Below are 16,778 nucleotides of genomic sequence, written 5' to 3' on the forward strand. Positions count from 1 at the left end.
CCACTTGCCATCTGCCTGGTCCCTGGGCGCCCGGGTCCCTAATGGCTGTGAATGCTCACGTGATGCCCCCATCTGCTGTGAATCAGAGGCAGGGTCCACAGGGCCTCCCCAGGGATGGGACTCTGGCTCTGGTTCACGGGGGTTGTGGCACTGGGCTTTGGGGGCTGTGCTGCCACATTCTCCCATCTCCCCACCTGTATCCTGATATCCCCACTGCCTCCTCCATGTCCTGCCTCAGAGTCCTGCCCCCGACTCCTCCCCCCTGCCATGTAGAAGCCCACCTGTGCCTGCATCCCTGCAAGGGGCACTGACCCCACCACCCAGCACCCATGCCCAGCATGCAACACCCAGCACCCACACCCACACGCAGCTCTTGCTGAGGATGAAGTGGCCTGTGGCCTGGCTCCGCTGGTCCACGTGGCCCTTCATGGCTGTGCCCGTTCCCCGCCCCCTCGTCTTTGTCCTGCCTGGCCCTGCTGGGAAGGCGATCCCCACAGCACACAGACCCCGCCACCGCTCTGCTGCCTCTTTCATCTGCCGTCCCTACAGCTCAGCTGCCACCTCCTCCTCTGTCCCCACAGCCACAAAGCTGCCTTCCAAGCAAGAGCCCTGAGCCCTACAGCCTGGGCTTTAGGCGGCCCGGCCACCCCGCCTCACAGCCTTGCCCTCCCCATCCTGCTGGGGTTACAGCCAGAGCACCCAGCCCCCACCCAGCACCCATCTGACCCGACTGCTGGCTGCCGTGCTGCCCACGTCACCCTGCCAACCCTCCCCCTCTGCAGAGCAGATCGAGACCTGCCAGCTTGGCACTCCAGGCCCCACACAGTGACCGTGCCAGGCCTCCAGCACATCACCTGCCCCGTGTCCTGGATCACATCGTTCTCAGACCTTTGCTATGCAATTGCTTCTGCCCGAAACGCCCCTCGCCCGGCCTCATACAGGCACCTCAGCCCTCTGCACCCATCTCTGAGCCCAGCCGGGTCCTCCCAGCCCAGAAAGTTCTCTCTCCTTCTACTAGCAACCTTTCGACACTCCTCAGCCTCAGGTCTTAGCTGTCTTGTTTGTCCATGTCCCCAACAAGATGGGGTGTCACAGCCAGGCTGTCTAGCCCCTGCCCAGTGGCCCAGAGCCCTGAAGCCAGCAGCAATGGTGCGTGCAGGCTGCCCAGCACGTCCCCCTACCGGCCAGGCCTGGGCTGGTGTCTTCCACAAGCTGACAGTCTTGGAGCCGAGCCCGAGGACCACGGAAGGCAGGGCTCCTATCACCATGCCTACACATCCATTTAGCAGCTGGGACAACTGAGGCCCAGAGAGGCAGGCAAGGTGCTATGACTGAGGTGGACCCGTATCTCAGGTCCCTGGGCTCCCTGCAGCAAAGGGGGATTAAGGTCTGGCCTCAAAATGAGTCCAACCTCTGGAAGTTGGCAGAGAAGATCCCCTGGGACCCTCCCTGGCCAGGGCTGGGGAACCAACCCAGCTCTCAGTGCAAGATGCATCTTCCCGCTCAGTCTCCAACCCCAAGAAAGCAGCTCTGCCCTCAGGGCACCCACAGCGAGGCGGTCTGGGCCACCCGTGGGCTCTAAGACACCTTGCTTCTCTCATTCACTGCCCTCACCCCCAGGATATGCTGCACACAGCAGGTGCTTGATAAATGCTCAGATGAATAACTTCTTCGGCCCTCTAGAGCTGCAAAGGCTGTTTATACCCACCCCACCTATGCCAGGCCAGAGCTGCTCCCAGCAGGATGGGAGTTGGGGGGTGGGGTGCCCATCTCAGTATATGCCCCCCAACCCTCCTCAGTAAAAGGAGCACCAGTCCCTCCTGTGGGGCCACCGGAGACCCCAGCGCGGCACCGCGGGAAGGAGGCTGGTTGGGGAAGAGGGAAGAACAGGAAGGAGCAGACCCCCAGGGCGGGCGCTGCGGTAGCGCCTGGAGAGAAAGCCCTATCAGCTCCACACAGACGGAGCCACCGGGTCTGTGGTTAGTGGGCAGGAGCTCCAGCCTCAGCTTCTGCTTCCCTACATGTGCCCCTCGTGCTTGGGACCCTCTCTCACCCCAATGTTCAGACCTCATGGCCGGGACTGCCTCCTCCCAAAAGTGGCCTGTGTGGTGAAGGGCCAGACTGCCCCTGGCTCACTTGGGGACCCCAGACCCAGCCCTGGACATCTGTGAGCAAAACTGTCCTCAAAAGCCCTGTCCTCCCTCACATTGGACCCTGGTTCTTTATCCCCAGACTTGGCACATGACCTGGGGTAAGCCCCCAGGGAACCTCAGTTCTCCCATCTGTGCAGTGGGATGCAGGAATGCCCAGAGAGCAGACTCCAGCTTGCTGGGTCCTGTGACTATACCACTCTGAGCCTCAGTTTCCCTAGCTAACAAATGACTAGCGGCTCTCAGAGATTCCGTCCTTTGAGGCTGTCCGTCACCCCCAACTCTGGAGACCCCACACAGCAGTGTTCATTCAGGCTGACTGTCACCAGAAGACCTCCCCCTTCCCTCCATCGCACACCTCCCTCCTCCCCGCTGCTGTCACACCCTTGATCTGGTACCTGGTGCCGGAGGCAGGTCCTGTGTGGGACCAGGCAGCTGGAACAGCTTTCCAGCCCCACTTCCGAGGCTTATCCACCCCGGCCAGGGTCAGGCTGCCCCCAGCGAGCAGTTTGGTGAGTGTGGGAGGCTCCCAGCTCCCGTCTTGCAGCAGAGCAGGGCTGGCAGGCGGTTGCGGAGGTGGAGGCGAGGCGGAGGCGAGGCGGCAGCCGATGCTGTGTGTTTGTGGGGGGACGGCCCCCTCCTGCCCCAGCCGGGCTCCTCCCTCTTCCCTAGCTTGGCTGGATGACTGGACCATACGTGAGTCACGGATTTCTCAGAGGGGGCAGGGCTGAGAGAACTCAGGCGGTGACCCTGGGGGATGCCCATGACTCAGCACCGGGCAAGGGGGCACCTCAGCCTCACCACCCACCGATCCAGGCAGACAGGTGCCAGGCTTTGCGGACAGACAGACAGCCCCGTCCGGGAATAACTCTGCCTCCCCGCCCTCCATCTGTCGCTTCCCCAGGGCTCTTCTCCCCAAATTCCCGCAGAGAGGCCAGGGTTGCCATGGTGATAGGTCCCTCAGATGCTGCCCCCCTCCACCCTCACGCCCAGGCGACAACTGCCCCTTCCTGAAGGAGAGTCCAGCCTCCTTGGCAGCAGACAGGAGCCGGCGCTGACCGGCAGAGCGGAAGGCGCTGGAGGAGGGGGGGTGTCAAGTGGCTTGGCATGTGACCAACCAGGCCAGGCACAAGTGACCACCTGACCTTGAGTTTTCCTTGAGCCTTCCTTGAGCCTCAGTCCTCACAGCAAAGGGACCCATCTCGATGCTTCCCAGGTTTCAACATCTCAAGACTCCAGTTCTAGATTCTGAGACCCCAGGGGCTTCTGGAAAGGTCCCTGTTAGTACATCTGCTGGGCCAAAGAGGAAACTGAGGCCCAGGCGAAGAATCATTCCCGATGGTGCCAAAAGCTCAAGGGGAGAAATTGGGGTTTGGGCTGATGCCTACATTCCCTTCGGGCCACTGGGCTCTGTCAGCAGCTCCCTCCTGCTGCTAAGGTTCACAGCCACCCAGGGAGTCAGGAAGCCTCAGCTGGCTCAAGGCCGCCCCACGGCGCAGGGACTCCCTGCCATCTCTCATGCCCACATGACTCCCAAGTCAAAGGTGCTGTAAGAATTTCACAACGTAATGAGGGTAAGTGGTGACAGCAACAATAATAACAGTAATAATCATGATTATGTTTACTGACCATTTACTACATTCCAGAATCTTTCCTCACGCCACACCATCACTGTCCCACCAGGACAGTGGCGAGCAGGAAATCATATTGCTCAGGCCAGTGCCTGGCACCTGATGAGCCCTCAATAAATATTCACCGCGAGTGTGGCAATGACAAAAGGAGCACGAGGCAGAGAAATGCAGCTCAGAGAAGGAAATTCGCCTGCTTAAGGCCACACAGCTGGGAAGTGGCAGAGCTGGGGAGGAGGCAGGGCGGTGTGGCTGCACACGGCTCTCCTGACCACGCATGGCATGGGGCTGGGCACAGCAGGTGCACAGGGCGCTGCGGGCCCCTTCTCTCGTGCAGGGGTCTGCATTCTGAAAGAGGGACCTGGAAAAGTCATCTGATGCAGCATGAGTGGAAGTGTTTTTAGGCAGTCCAGCAGGCGGGGGATCTGCTGCAGGGGAAACGTGCCCCTCACTTGCCTGCACAGATCCTGCTGCAGGGAGGAGGAGACCATAAAGTGCTGTGCTCTCCAAGTGATCAGCCCCTGGCGAGCTATGACCGATGCCTGGGGTGAGCGAGCACTGTGGGTGCTTGCTCATTGCCGGGGGGCTGGAGGGGCAGGTCATGCTTGGCGGGGGGATGGGTGGAGCAGGAAACAACAGAAAAGTAAAGTGAGTTATCCAGGAAAGGACGTGGAGTCCCTGACATGCAGTGTCTCTGAGCAAGTGACCACCTCTAAGCCTCAGTGTCTCCAAGGCCTGTCCTTCAGGGCCAGGCCAGCCAGTAGCTGGGGCAGCCTCAGCTGTCCCCAGGGGCCACGCCAGCAGGGAAGCAGGCCCTCCCAACGTGCACACACACCCCACAGACGGTTCTGACCATCAGGACACGGGTGGAGTGTTGAGGAGACCACTCTCCCTGCATGTGGCAGGGGTACCCCAAGCTGGACATCAGAGTGAGGGACGCAGAGGCCTGGAGCCAGCTGCCACTCTGGCCACACAGGAAAGGCATATGCAGTGGGCTGGCCAAGGTGGGAGTTTGCCAAGCCCGCCTGCCCTGTTACTAGCGGGCTTCTCAGAGACCTAGTAGGTGCCGGGCACTGTGCCAGGCTCCAGAGCAGGGATGGACAGCAGGTCCACCCAGCCCCGAGTCCAGCTCACATCAGGGTGATACTGGGAGTTAGTTACTGGTATCGCAGAGCTCCTAACCTCAAAAATGAGAAACCGAGTAAATTATTACTAATTACAATAGTACCTATTATTAGTACTGATAACAGGACTGCTAATAGCTACCGTGTCCATAGGGTTCGCTGTGTAAGATGCTCTGTTCTATGTGGATTGTTCTCATTTCATCCCCACCCCCAGACCTGTGGGCTGGGTTCCACTGGTATTTTAGAGATGTGGAGTAGCTCCACAAGGGCCAGCCTGGTTTGGACTCTAAGGCTTTACACCAATAGCGCGGGTGGGCTCGGCGGAGAAGAGGTCCAGTGGGGCATGGAGAACATAGAGGCAGAGGGAGGGGTGGGGGGAGACTTTGGTCCAAGAAGCCAGAAGCGGGGCTGGGACTCTTACCCCACACATGAAAGCAGAGGGAGAGAAGCCATGTCAGAAACTGCCTTGGAGCTTGGGGGGAGCAGGGTGCAGGGTGGGGTCCAGAGCTGGCAGGCAGGGGAGAGGCTGCCCTTGGATACAGTGGAATGGGGGTGCCCCTGTGTCATGTCAAGGAGCCTTCCAGAGAAGGTCACGTACATTGCTGACTGGTGACAGAGGCCAGCGGTGGGGCAGGGCATGCCAGAAGGTGAAGATCTTCATTTTAAGGGATGGAAGAGAGACTGGAAGCCAGGGCCCTGGACGCAGGCTGACCGGCTTCTCCTCTAGCTCTGCCAGCCGGGTGACTTAGGCATTGTCTCTCCAGCCATCCGCCTTCTCCCCTCTCGAGAGGAGACAATACTGATAATAATTAACAAGGCCACATACATAAAGCTCCCAGCCCGGGCACAAATGAGCAAGGGCCTTACCGTTCAGAGCAGTCTAAACATGAAACAGAAACAGGGCTGTGGCCACACGTGGCTCCCAGGACAGGGATAAAGCGGACCTAGCTCCACGGAGCTGGGGGGAGAGGCCCTACACTCCTCCATCTCTCAGCTCCCAGCCAGGGCCCTGTGAGTGAGCCTTAAGGACAGTGAAGAGCTGTGCCCACCTGTGGGAAGGGTCAAGGACAACCACCACCTGCTGGGAGGTAGGTTTTTACTAGACAAGAGCATTTCCAGTCGGGGCTTCTCCCTTTGCAAGCTGAGTGGCTTCATAAAGCAATGAGCACCATGCTTAGCACACAGTAGGTACTCGACAAGTCTTGGCCAATGTCATTGCCATTGGTCAACACAAATGCCAAAGGCCTGGCCCTCCACAGTTTGTGAAGTCCTCTCACATCCAGCATCTCCTCCGCACAGCAGTGGTGATTGTTCCCATTTAACAGAGATGGAAACTGAGGCTCAAAAAGAGAAGCTTCCCAAAGCCTCAGGGCATGTCAGCTGCAGAGCCAGGACTTGAACCTGGGGTCCAGGGATCCAGACCCCGTGTTTGGTGGCCAGCACTCCAAGACACGTCGCTGTTCATTCCCGTGGGAAAGCCTCCTGGCCACACGCGGGGGCTGCTGTAGCCCCGTGATAACACCACCTCCTGTCACACCCGCCCCAAGGCCCAGCATGGATGGCACTGCCCATGTGACTCAGCCGCCCTCACAAAGGGAGCGTTGTGCCCTGTGCCTTAGGCCTCCCCGTGCTCATCCCCTGGCAGGAGAAGGAACAGGGAGTGCGAAGCATCCAAGACTTGGGGAGACCAAGGGGCAGTGTAGGCCATTAAAATGCGACAAGTCTAACAGAGATTCAAGCCCAGGCTCAGTGCCAACTCCAAAGAGGGAAGGCCAGGCCAGGCACACGGGAGGCTAGAGACTGCCCAGGTTCCATGCCTGTTTCTCTGAGACCTTATTTGGAACTCCAAGAACAGACTCAACCCAGCTGGCCCCCTTAGGGGTGGAGCTGAGGCACCTGCCCACATTTACCTGCATCTGATTTCAAAAGCCCTGGAGCTTGTGGTCAGGGAAAGACACTCCCGATTGCAAGCCCAGCTCCTGAGTCTACACCTGTCCCCAGCACTGCCCTCTCTCCATCCCTTCCCCAGAAGGCTTGAGACTCAGAGCCCACACACCCCTACTGAGCACTGTGTGCCAGGCGAGCGACTTGCATTTTTTTCCCACAACTTGAACAAGGCGGTCTTGCCCCATTTGCTGGAGGAGGAGACAAAGGCTCAGAGAGGAGAGGGAGCCAGCCCAAGGTGGCACAGGATTTGAGCCAGGATGAAGCTTCTCTGGTCCCTCCTTCTTTCCTGGTTCCAGCAGAATCTTGTCCTCATGCAGACCAGAAGTGGCCTTGGGCCCAGCCCAGACCCGCAGGCAGACAGAGCCCCCAACCCCATGGTCACGCTGTTCCTGTGCGGCTGTGAGGGGACCCCTTACAGAAGGCGGGTCCTTCCATAGTGCCGGCTGGCTGGGCACCGAGGGCCACCCCTATCGGCCTCCACAGGAGGAGGCACACCTGGGTGCCCAGCAGCCTGAGAGAAGGTAGGCAGAGCTGCCACCCCCACTTTCCAGGCATGACGGAATGTCTGACTTCAGCCCAGCCTCCAGTTGCACTTGGCAAGAGAGTTGGATCCTGCCAAAACAGGCCTGGAAGGTCACTCTGGTCACACTCCTGCCTCTCAGCCGTCAGAAGCCCCTGAGCCCAGGGCAAGGATGGGCCCACCAGAGATGGACCCCAAGCTCTCTCCCCACCCCCACTTCTGTGCCCGGCCAGCCTGGACCACTCTTACTGTGGGAAACAGGTGCAAGAACCGGCATGTAGAGGTCTGGGTTCCTCAAAGGAGGCCCCTACCATCTGTAAACATCAGCCCCACCCCACCCCTGCTTTGTAGCTCCGGGGATTGGAGCTGGGTGGGCTGGGTGGCGCCTTCCCACCTGACCTCCGGAGCCAGCAGTACAGCCCCTCCTCAGAGTGACAGCTGGAGACCGCTCTTCCCCAGAGGACCCTGGGGGCCCTGCTCAGGCCCAGGGGAGACCCGGCGACTGGGAGGCTCCAAACTGCCCCTCGCTGTACCTAGACTCCCCCCAGCATGGTCCCAAAGTCCCTCAACTAGCACAGCACGGGACCCGACACCACATTGTCCTCCTCTGAGTTTTCTGTGCCTCAGTGTCCCCAGGTGTCAAATGGGGACACCAGGCCTGTCTCACAGCAGTAACAAGTGTCACTACCCCAGGCCATCTTTTAAAAGCAACTCCCCTCAATGGGCAAGCGTTCATACCCAGAAGAGACTTCTGACTCCTCCTCCTCCCTGTTCAGAAGGGAGGGCTGGGACAAGCCACCTAGCTGATGTCTCCACAGCTGTACCCCTTCTGTCAGCAACCCCCTGGGCCCTGGCCTGTGAGATTTGGGGGCAGCCGCTTGGACACCCAAGACTTAAGCCAGAGGCCTCTGGTCCAGCAGTGAGCCACTGCAGCTCCCAAGTCAACGGAGGCAAATGAGGCCCAAAGAGGTCTGGTGAGCACCCAGCAGGTGCACAGCAGTGTCTCGAAGATGACTAGGTGCCCTCTTGCTGGACTGCCACAGGGCCCCCAGGGACCAGGAGCTCGCCTTTGCCCTCCTTATGCGTCCCATGTCTGCTCCTACACACACACACCTACTGGGGCCCAGCACAGAGCTGTGGTAAGGTGCTGGCTACGGGAGGCCCGCCTGGAGGGTCTGAAGAGGGGGCCTCAGTTTCCTCACCCGGAAAACCACCTTGCACTGCTTCTCTCTTGGCAACATGAGGAGGTGGAGTTGGACAGAATTTGTGGAAAGCCACAAAGAGCCCCACAAACCTCCCAGGAGCACCCCTTTCCCAGCAGCCAGGGAGCCATGGGGTCTCCCCCTGAGTGTGGGGGCGCAGGTGGCCCAGGAGGGATAATGGAGCCATAGTGACAGCCGCTCATTAGGAAGTGCTGTCTAAGTGACAGAGGGAATACGGGGGTCCATTTTGCTGCCCACACACCTCAAGGGAGCCGAGCTGGTAGGGGCAGAGCTGGCCAGGCGCCAGGCTCCTTCCACCTCCAGTGGCTGGGTGAGGTGTGGAGCTGGAAGACCAGGAGGGCTGTGGGGTGGGGGAACCGCGGATCCACTCTCTGCTTCCAGACCATTGCCCTTGCCCAGCCCCCTCGTGGTGCGAGAGGGAAACTGCCCAGAGAAGAACAGACCTGGCCCAAGAGCTGGGAGGCACAGGGGGGCCGGGCCCTCTCCTCCACGGTGGCTCTCCCGTCCGGGTGTATCCTCAGCCAACCCCGTGCCTGTGCCCTGTCCCCTCCTCTCAGCCAAGGCTGCCTTTCTCTTCCTTGTCAAAAGTCACATAACCTGGGCCAGCCTGCTCCCAAACCGGTTCCCCTGGGATCCCAGGAGGAAGCAGGCGGTGGGTGCCTGCAAGCAGGCGGAGGCACTGGGTGCAGCCTTCTGCCTCCCCGCACAAGCATTAGGGCTCGAGCCTCACCTTGGACCTTAACCTTACGTAATTGCCTCGCCAGCCTCCCTGGGTCTAAATGACCACCATGCCCACCCAGCAAGGGTTAACCTCAGGACAGACAGGGCCTCCAGATCAGCCCAAGACCCTGAGCCGATCAAGGGCCAGGCCTCCCACATGTCCTCGGGGCATTGAACTAGATGTGAGAGCCTGCCGAGGTCAAGCGGCCGGGCTGGGGGTCAAACTCTGCTGAATTTTCCTGCCTGATCTCCCCCATAAAGAGCGAACAGCCGTTTCTTACCTCTGAGTCTGGGCAGACCCGGCACCACGGGCTGGACTCTGCCTCCTCCCCTTCCACCTTCTCTAAGGGCTCCTGGGCACCCAGTGTGAGCCTGTCTGGGCAAGCTGTCCCAGGTAAGGCCCCGCCTGCCTGTCTTATTGTTTCCGGTTGGCTGCTACCTCCCTCCCTCATTGCTGGATTTCCCTATCAGGACTGACCTAGCCCCCTGGGTGCTGAGCGCCGTCACCCCTGGCCTCTGGCCTCGGGCCCTCCGTGGCTTCTCGGCACCTCTACTTAATGTATGGGCTGCTGACTCACCATGGCACCCCCCATGAGCCTGGGGGAGTCATCTTTGGGGGATACTGCCCTTTCATATGTAATTACCACCTCTGTGAGTTCCCTCCTGCCTCCTCCCTGAGCTCAGGCCCCACCTGAAGCCTGGGCCCAGGCTTACCTGCCTATAATAAAAACAAATCAGCAGCCTGCAGCTGGCTGGAGGCTGGAAGGGAGGGGGTGCGGTGGGGGAATGGGGAGAGTCTCTACTCTCAGAGCATCCAGCCTCCTGCAGGACACAAAGCAGGAACTGAGTCAGACAATGGTGGGGGCAGAGATGGGAGTTTCTTCTTGGAGGGGGGCAGCCGCTCCAGGTACCCCAAGGGGGTACAGAGGTAAGTGGTCTGCCCCACCCAAGAGGCTCCTATGGGGGCCCTGGGCACCGGCCTCCTCCTGGACCTCTGGCCCCCAGCCCTGACTGGCCAGCCCCAGCCCCAGCCCCAGCCCCACCCTTTGGCCTCACCTGGGACCAGCAAGTCTCCAGGCACGGAGTTCTTACAGCCAGGAACCCTTTTCCCAGGTGGCTTCTGATTCCAGCCCCCACCCCCAGTATCCTTAGTATTGCGACCTGAGTTACCACCTCTTCCAGGAAGCCAATTAGGCATCAACTCATTCAACGAAGCCTGTATGAGGGGCTGCTGCGGGCCACTCCGTGCCGTGGGAACCTTCCCTCACCTCTCGCCTCCTCTCTTGTCTCTGTGCCCTGCCAGGTCCCCAAACCCGAGCTTCGGCACAGGTCCAGAAGCAGAGAAATCCTGAGGGACTGGTGGATGACAGAGGAAACGTGGGAAGACAGAATAGCTGATGGGCAGGTGTGAAGACAGACAGGTGGATGGACTTAGCCATGCACTTAGAGCGTGTTTATTGAGGACCTATTGCATGCTGAGCACCCTTCTGGGCACTGGGGATTCATCAGTGAACAAAATTCCAAAATCTCTGCCCTCTTAGAGCTGGAGAGGGAGATAAATAATTAGTAAGCAAATAAGTATGAACTATATCCAGTGGTAAGAACTATGGAGCAAAGTAAAGCAAGGGGAAGTGAAAGAGATGGAAGAGAGGGCTTGGTTGTCCAGGTGGCAGGGACAGCACATGCAAAGGTTCGGTAGTGGGTAGGCACTTGGTGTACCTAAGGAACAAGGAGGAGGTGCACAGAGCTGAAAAAAAGAAGCAAGATAGACATGAGAGGGGGGAGGTGAAGGAAAGCTGGATAGAGAGATGGACAGCAAGGGAATGGAGTGGAGCCAGGTCTGGAAGCGTGTTACAGAACTCCAGCCCCCAGGGTTAGGCCCTATATCTTGGCCACCGCTGACCCACTGGCGTGCCTCAGATCACCACCTCACCTCTCTTCCCCGGGCAAACTTCCAGCTGCTGTACCGCCTCTGCTCTGCCCGTGAGCACACATGCATGCCTGCTTCGCTCAGCAGAAAGCCGTGGGCCCCCGCCACCCCAATGGGCTAAGCACAGATGAGGGGACACCAGAGAGACAAACCAGCCTGCAAGAAGGCAGTCTGACTCTTGAAGCCCCAGGGTTTCCCCGGGGCCCTGAGCACTGCACCCAAGGCCCCAGAGATGCCACCCACCCTGAGGAGGACACCAGGGAGTCCCTGTGACTCCCTGTACACCCGGTGGTGACTCCCCTACTACCAACACCCGAGCTCCATACTTGCACCCGGCTCTGCCCTCGGGTCCCCCGACAGTGTTGTAATCACCAAGCCCAACCGGGATGGCCGGGGCTCCACCCTCATTCACTGGTGCATCGGGTGGTTGCTTAACCTCTCTGTGCCTTAGGTCATCTATTAAGTGAGGACACATGCCTTTGCCCTGCTTGTCTCCCAGAAAAAAAGGGATGGGGGCAGCAACGTGCCCTGCCATGGAGGTATTGGAGGAGTATTGGGGGGCTGGGAGCTTGGTCGCAAGGACGCCCCCCCCATCCAGGACTCCTCACTCCACCCTATGAGATAGGAGCCACTTTTTAATGCAGGCTTTTCAAGTAAAGGTGAAGGGCAGGGGTTGGGAAGTGTTAAGTAACACATCTGAGGTCTCTCCGGGAGGTCTGATCCAGGACCAGGGCCCTTCCTCTGTCCCTGGGTGGGGCCTTTGCTCCCCCGCCCCAGCCCTGCTCAGTGGGGGGCCTCAGGCAGTGGCCTCCTCCCTCATCTGGACATGTGGGAAGTGGAGAGGGGCATGAAGGACCCCCCAGCTCTCTTATGCTCTAGCAGGACCACAGGCTCAGCCTTCACACTTTCTGTGAGAGCTAATGCCACCCACCAAATCAAGAAGTGAGCCCTCCGTCTCTGGAAGGAACCAATGAGGTGCTCAGCTGGGGTGGCACAGGGAAGACAGCAGCCACATCCGTGGGGAAGACGACATGGTCTCTAAACTCATTTTCTACTCTCAGGTTGATTCACACGGGCCATTTTTACTACTCTGTGTATTTGTTCTTTCAACTGGTGTTTGCAGAGTAACTACGAGGTGCCAGGACCTTACGGTTTGGAACAAAGGGCCCACAGGACAGGCAACATAGCAGTGACTGGGTGAGGGGCTCTGAGCGGACTGCCTGGGTGCTGGCGGCAGCTTTACTTCCCAGTCACTTTACCTCCCCTAGCCTTGCTTTGCTTGTCTGCAAAATGGGGGCGACAGACAGACTATCTGTGCACGAAGTTGTTGTGAGGAGTAAACAGAACAACATTAGAAGTGCTTCCAACAGTGGCTGGCAGGCAGATTTAAATTCCAGACCTTTTTTTTTATTATTATTATTTCTTTTTTAATATGTTTTGAGAGAGAGCAGGAGAGGAACAGAGAGAAAGCAAGAGAGAATCCCAAGCAGGCTCAGTGCAGAACCCCCACACGGGGCTCGATCTTGTGAACCATGAGATCATGACCTGAGCCTAGATCAAGAGTCTAACACTTAACCGACTGAGCCACCCAGGTGCCCCTAAATTCCAGGCCTTTAAAAAAACTTTTTTAATGTTTTATTTATATTTTGATACACAGAGAGACAGAGCATGAGAGGGGGAAGGGCAAAGAGAGAAGGAGACACAGAACCGGAAGCAGCCTCCAGGCTCTGAGCTAGCTGTCAGCACAGAGCCTGACGCGGGGCTTGAACCCACCAACGTGAGATCTGACCTGAGCCGAAGTCGGAGGCTTAACCGACTGAGTCACCCAGGCGCCCCAATTCCAGGCCTTTTAAAGCCCCTTCTGGTCCTTGCTGTGACCTCTCTGTTGAATGGAGTTGGCCTCTGCTCCTCCCATTAGAATAAGAACAAAACGTACCTCCATTTTGGCCACATCTGAAAGAAGGTGATCTCCAGAGCCAGCTGTGAGCCTGCAGGTCCACGGCCCAAGGCCCCGCCATCCTCAGAAAAGACGTGGAGAGAGAGCCAACAGCGTTTCCCGGTTCGTTCTCCACCACCTGCGTCTTTCTCATCCCGCCCACTTCTCGGATCTGCCTCCACCTGATCACCCACCTGCACCCTGTCTGCAGATCATCCCAGGGGCTGCTACATCCCAGCTGTATGCTCCAGGGCAGGCCAGGGCCCTCCTGTGAGCCTCCAGGTTCCCCATCTGGGAAATGGGAAGAATAAAAGGACCCATCCTACAGTGTTTTCAAATGAATGACATGAGGAGCCAGACAGAAACCATTCTGAAATGTTCTGGGCCACCCAAGACTCATTTCACTGTCCCAGCAACTCTGAGGAGCATTTGCCCCCATTTTACAGGTGAGGAGACTGAGCAACCCAAAGAGTCAGCGCAACGGCACCGGGCTACATCCTTGGCTTCCGTGACATGTGGGAGCCGTCCTTGTGCAGGTCTGCCCCATGTCAAGTCGACTCGGTTCTACCAGGGCTGGTACTGGGGTAAATGAGTCACCTCCTCCTGGGGCATTTTCAGACAGGCCTCCCCATGTCTCCTCAGAGCCAGCCTTCATTGTGTACAAACCAAACACAGGAAATGGGTACAAATGAAATGTCAAGGCCGTGGGGGCAGGGAGGCTGCGGGCTGAGAACAGGGCAGCTCATGCTGGGCCTATCTAGGTGAGAAGCATCGAGAGCATCTCATTCAGCGCCAGTGCAGGACTGACTTGCCCCTGGGTCTCTTCCTGGGACCGGGTGTCCCTCCTCTCTCCAGACCTCCCCACCCCCATCTCTGCCTAGAGAAATTTCACTTATCCCCCTCTATGGCCCATTTCAAATGTCCTCTCTTCCAGGAAGCCCTCTCGGAGTTCTCCCATCCTTTCCTACAAGAAGCCAGCCTCTCAGTCTCTGAACCTCGAAAGTCTTGCACTTTACCTGCAAGAACACTAACACACAACTCTCTGAGCACCTTCGTGCATGCCAGGCTCTCTCCTAAAGCCTGAATGGATTCACTCACTGAATCCCCATCACAATCTTATGAAGGAGGTACTATTGTTACAGAACAGACTGAGGCCCAAAGGGCTTTAGTAACCCATCCGAGAGCACACTGCTAGTAAGTGCCAGAGCCAGGGCTTTGGGCCCACATCTCTGCAGGAGCATGGCATATCTCTGCCATCCAGCCCCTCAGTAAATATATTTGATTCATTCACTCAGCAAACATTTTCCATGTGCTCATTAAGTGCCAGGCCTCACGCTGGTTTTTGTGGACAGGAGATAGGTACCACCTCTGCCTTCATGGAGCTTATTTTACAGATTGATGGAATGAGGGATAAAAAAAATTAATGAAGTCATTAGTTAAAGAAGTAATTTAAGAAGTCTGAAGACACATGATGACATGTAATGTAAAAACAAAGAAACCAAACCAAAAACCAAAAGGGCAAAGCTGGCATGCAACTGGGAATCTGCTTTAGCCAGGTAATCAGGGAAGGCTTCTTGGAGGGAGTGACATTTGTAACAAGATCCTGAGGGATACAGAGAAGCCAGCCTTGGAAAGATTGGGGCACAGAGTAGGCCTGGGGCATAAGGAACAGCATATGCAAAGGCATGGAGAGGGGAATGAGCTCAGAGTGTTAGGGAAACAGACAGTTGCTAAGCGCGGCTGCAGCTGGGGGGCAAGAGAGATGAGGCCAAAGAGCAGGACCGTGAAGACAGGGATGGAGGTGCAAGCTTCGTCCCCAAGAAGAGGGATGCCGTGGGTGGATTTAAACAGGGGCAAATCCACACTTCAAGGAGAGTAGCTGAAGGACCAGACTCTGCCCTGATTAGGTCAAGGCTCTTGGTCACAAGGCTGGGTCAAGCTGGGGCCCGGTGCACCCGGGTCAGCCTGCCTCCCAGGCCAGCCCTGGTCAAGAGTTCAGCTGCTGACATCAACACCACAGGATGCAGGAAGCCCCCAGAAGTACCCTGGGGCAGTGGCCTCCCACCGCCTCCATGTGGGAGACACTGACTCTGGTCCAGCCTCAGGGCTGAAGGCAAGCATCCGTCCTTCCATCAGGTAGTCTGTATGTACATCTCCCCACTAGCCCTCTGCAGCCTTGGGTTCAGAGCTGGTCTTCCAGCCCTCACCGGTGGGGAGCTGCTAAAATGTTAACACCTGGCTCTCTGAGTATTGTTGGGACGTGACACTGATATGTTCCTTTATACTGCCAAGACAAAAGTGAAATGACAAAGACGTGTCAGAGCCTCACTTGGTCATCAAGGATGTGAGCGATTTTTTTTTTTTTTTTTTTTGCAGAATTGGACAACAGTCTTCAAATACTGAAATCCTTGCGGATTCAGATCATGGCTTTTGACACACTGCTGAAGGGGAGAGCTGTTTCCAGTCTTTGGTGCTATTCATGTTGTATGACCACAGACATGACACACTGCGACGAATGTGCCTGATTAACATTTTCTCCGCCCCTGCCCAAAGTCTATCGAGACAACCAACAAAAGAGTAACTCAGGGCCTGATCTGTATGTTTGCAGGTTTCAGTACTCCCACGCGGCCAGTGTCAGAATACAAGCACTGAACGTGGACTTGGGGCAAGATGTGCCACAGCTCAGCGTTCTATGGGGTTGCTACTATACCAGTCCCGTAGGCGTCAGCGACCTCAGGAACGTGGATGATCCGTGCACTGGGGCTGCTGTGACTCAGGGGTGCAGCCTGGGCGGTTTAAACAAGAGATGTAATGGCTCAGAGTTCTGGAGGCTGGAAGTCCAAGATCAAGGTCTCCGTACGATTGGCTCCTCCTGTGGGGGGCTGTGAGGGGGGTCTGTTGCATGCTCTTCCCTCACCTCTAAAGGTTTGTGGACCACCTTTAGCATTTTTTTGGCTTTGTAGAAGCAGCCCCCTGACCTCTGCCTTCATCTTCAGGTACCGTTCGCTCTATGTGTCTTTATCCAGATTTCCCCGTTTTATAAGACACCCCTCATATACCCCAAACACCTCATAATTACCCAACCACCACTTTAAAGACCCCATCTCCAGCTAAAGGCACATCCGGACACACTGAGGAATTGCAGGGAGGGACACAACTCAAACCTTAATAACGGATGTAGCAAAATGTGGCATAATAATTAGGAAGTAATACACATATATGTTTAATATGTTAAAATATTTATTTTTTAAATTTCTTAATGCTTATTTATTTTTAAGAGTGAGAAAGAGAGCAGGGAAGGAGCATAGAAAGAGGGAGACAGAGGATCCCAGCATCCTCCACGATGTCAGCCCAGAGCCCTATGTGAGGCTTGAACTCACACACCATGAGATCATGACCAGAGCCAAAGTCAGACACTTACCCAACTGAGCCCCCCAGGTGCCCCTAAAATATATTTTTAATAAAAATTTAATAAAATTTAATTTAATAAACTCAATATATATTTTAATAAAATAAATATATACATATATTTTAATATACTTTGCTTTTTAAATTAATTTATTTTTAATATATTTTATTCTCAAGTTGGTTAACATACAG

The 16,778-nt window shown here is 56.7% G+C and overlaps 1 protein-coding gene across 1 annotated transcript in view; it reads right to left on the reverse strand.

Annotated features, from left to right (window-relative positions):
* ADGRG1 (adhesion G protein-coupled receptor G1) overlaps positions 1-2,988 on the reverse strand; it is a 29,567-nt gene extending 26,579 nt beyond the window's left edge. The window contains exon 1 of the mRNA XM_029925718.1: positions 2,549-2,988. Within this exon, the coding sequence (XP_029781578.1) occupies positions 2,549-2,844 (296 nt within the window). The 5' untranslated portion in view covers positions 2,845-2,988. The remainder of the gene's footprint in view (positions 1-2,548) is intronic.
* Positions 2,989-16,778: the final 13,790 nt, after the last annotated feature.

This window comes from Suricata suricatta, chromosome 16 (assembly GCF_006229205.1).
Source record: "Suricata suricatta isolate VVHF042 chromosome 16, meerkat_22Aug2017_6uvM2_HiC, whole genome shotgun sequence".
Taxonomy (NCBI): Eukaryota; Metazoa; Chordata; class Mammalia; order Carnivora; family Herpestidae; genus Suricata; species Suricata suricatta.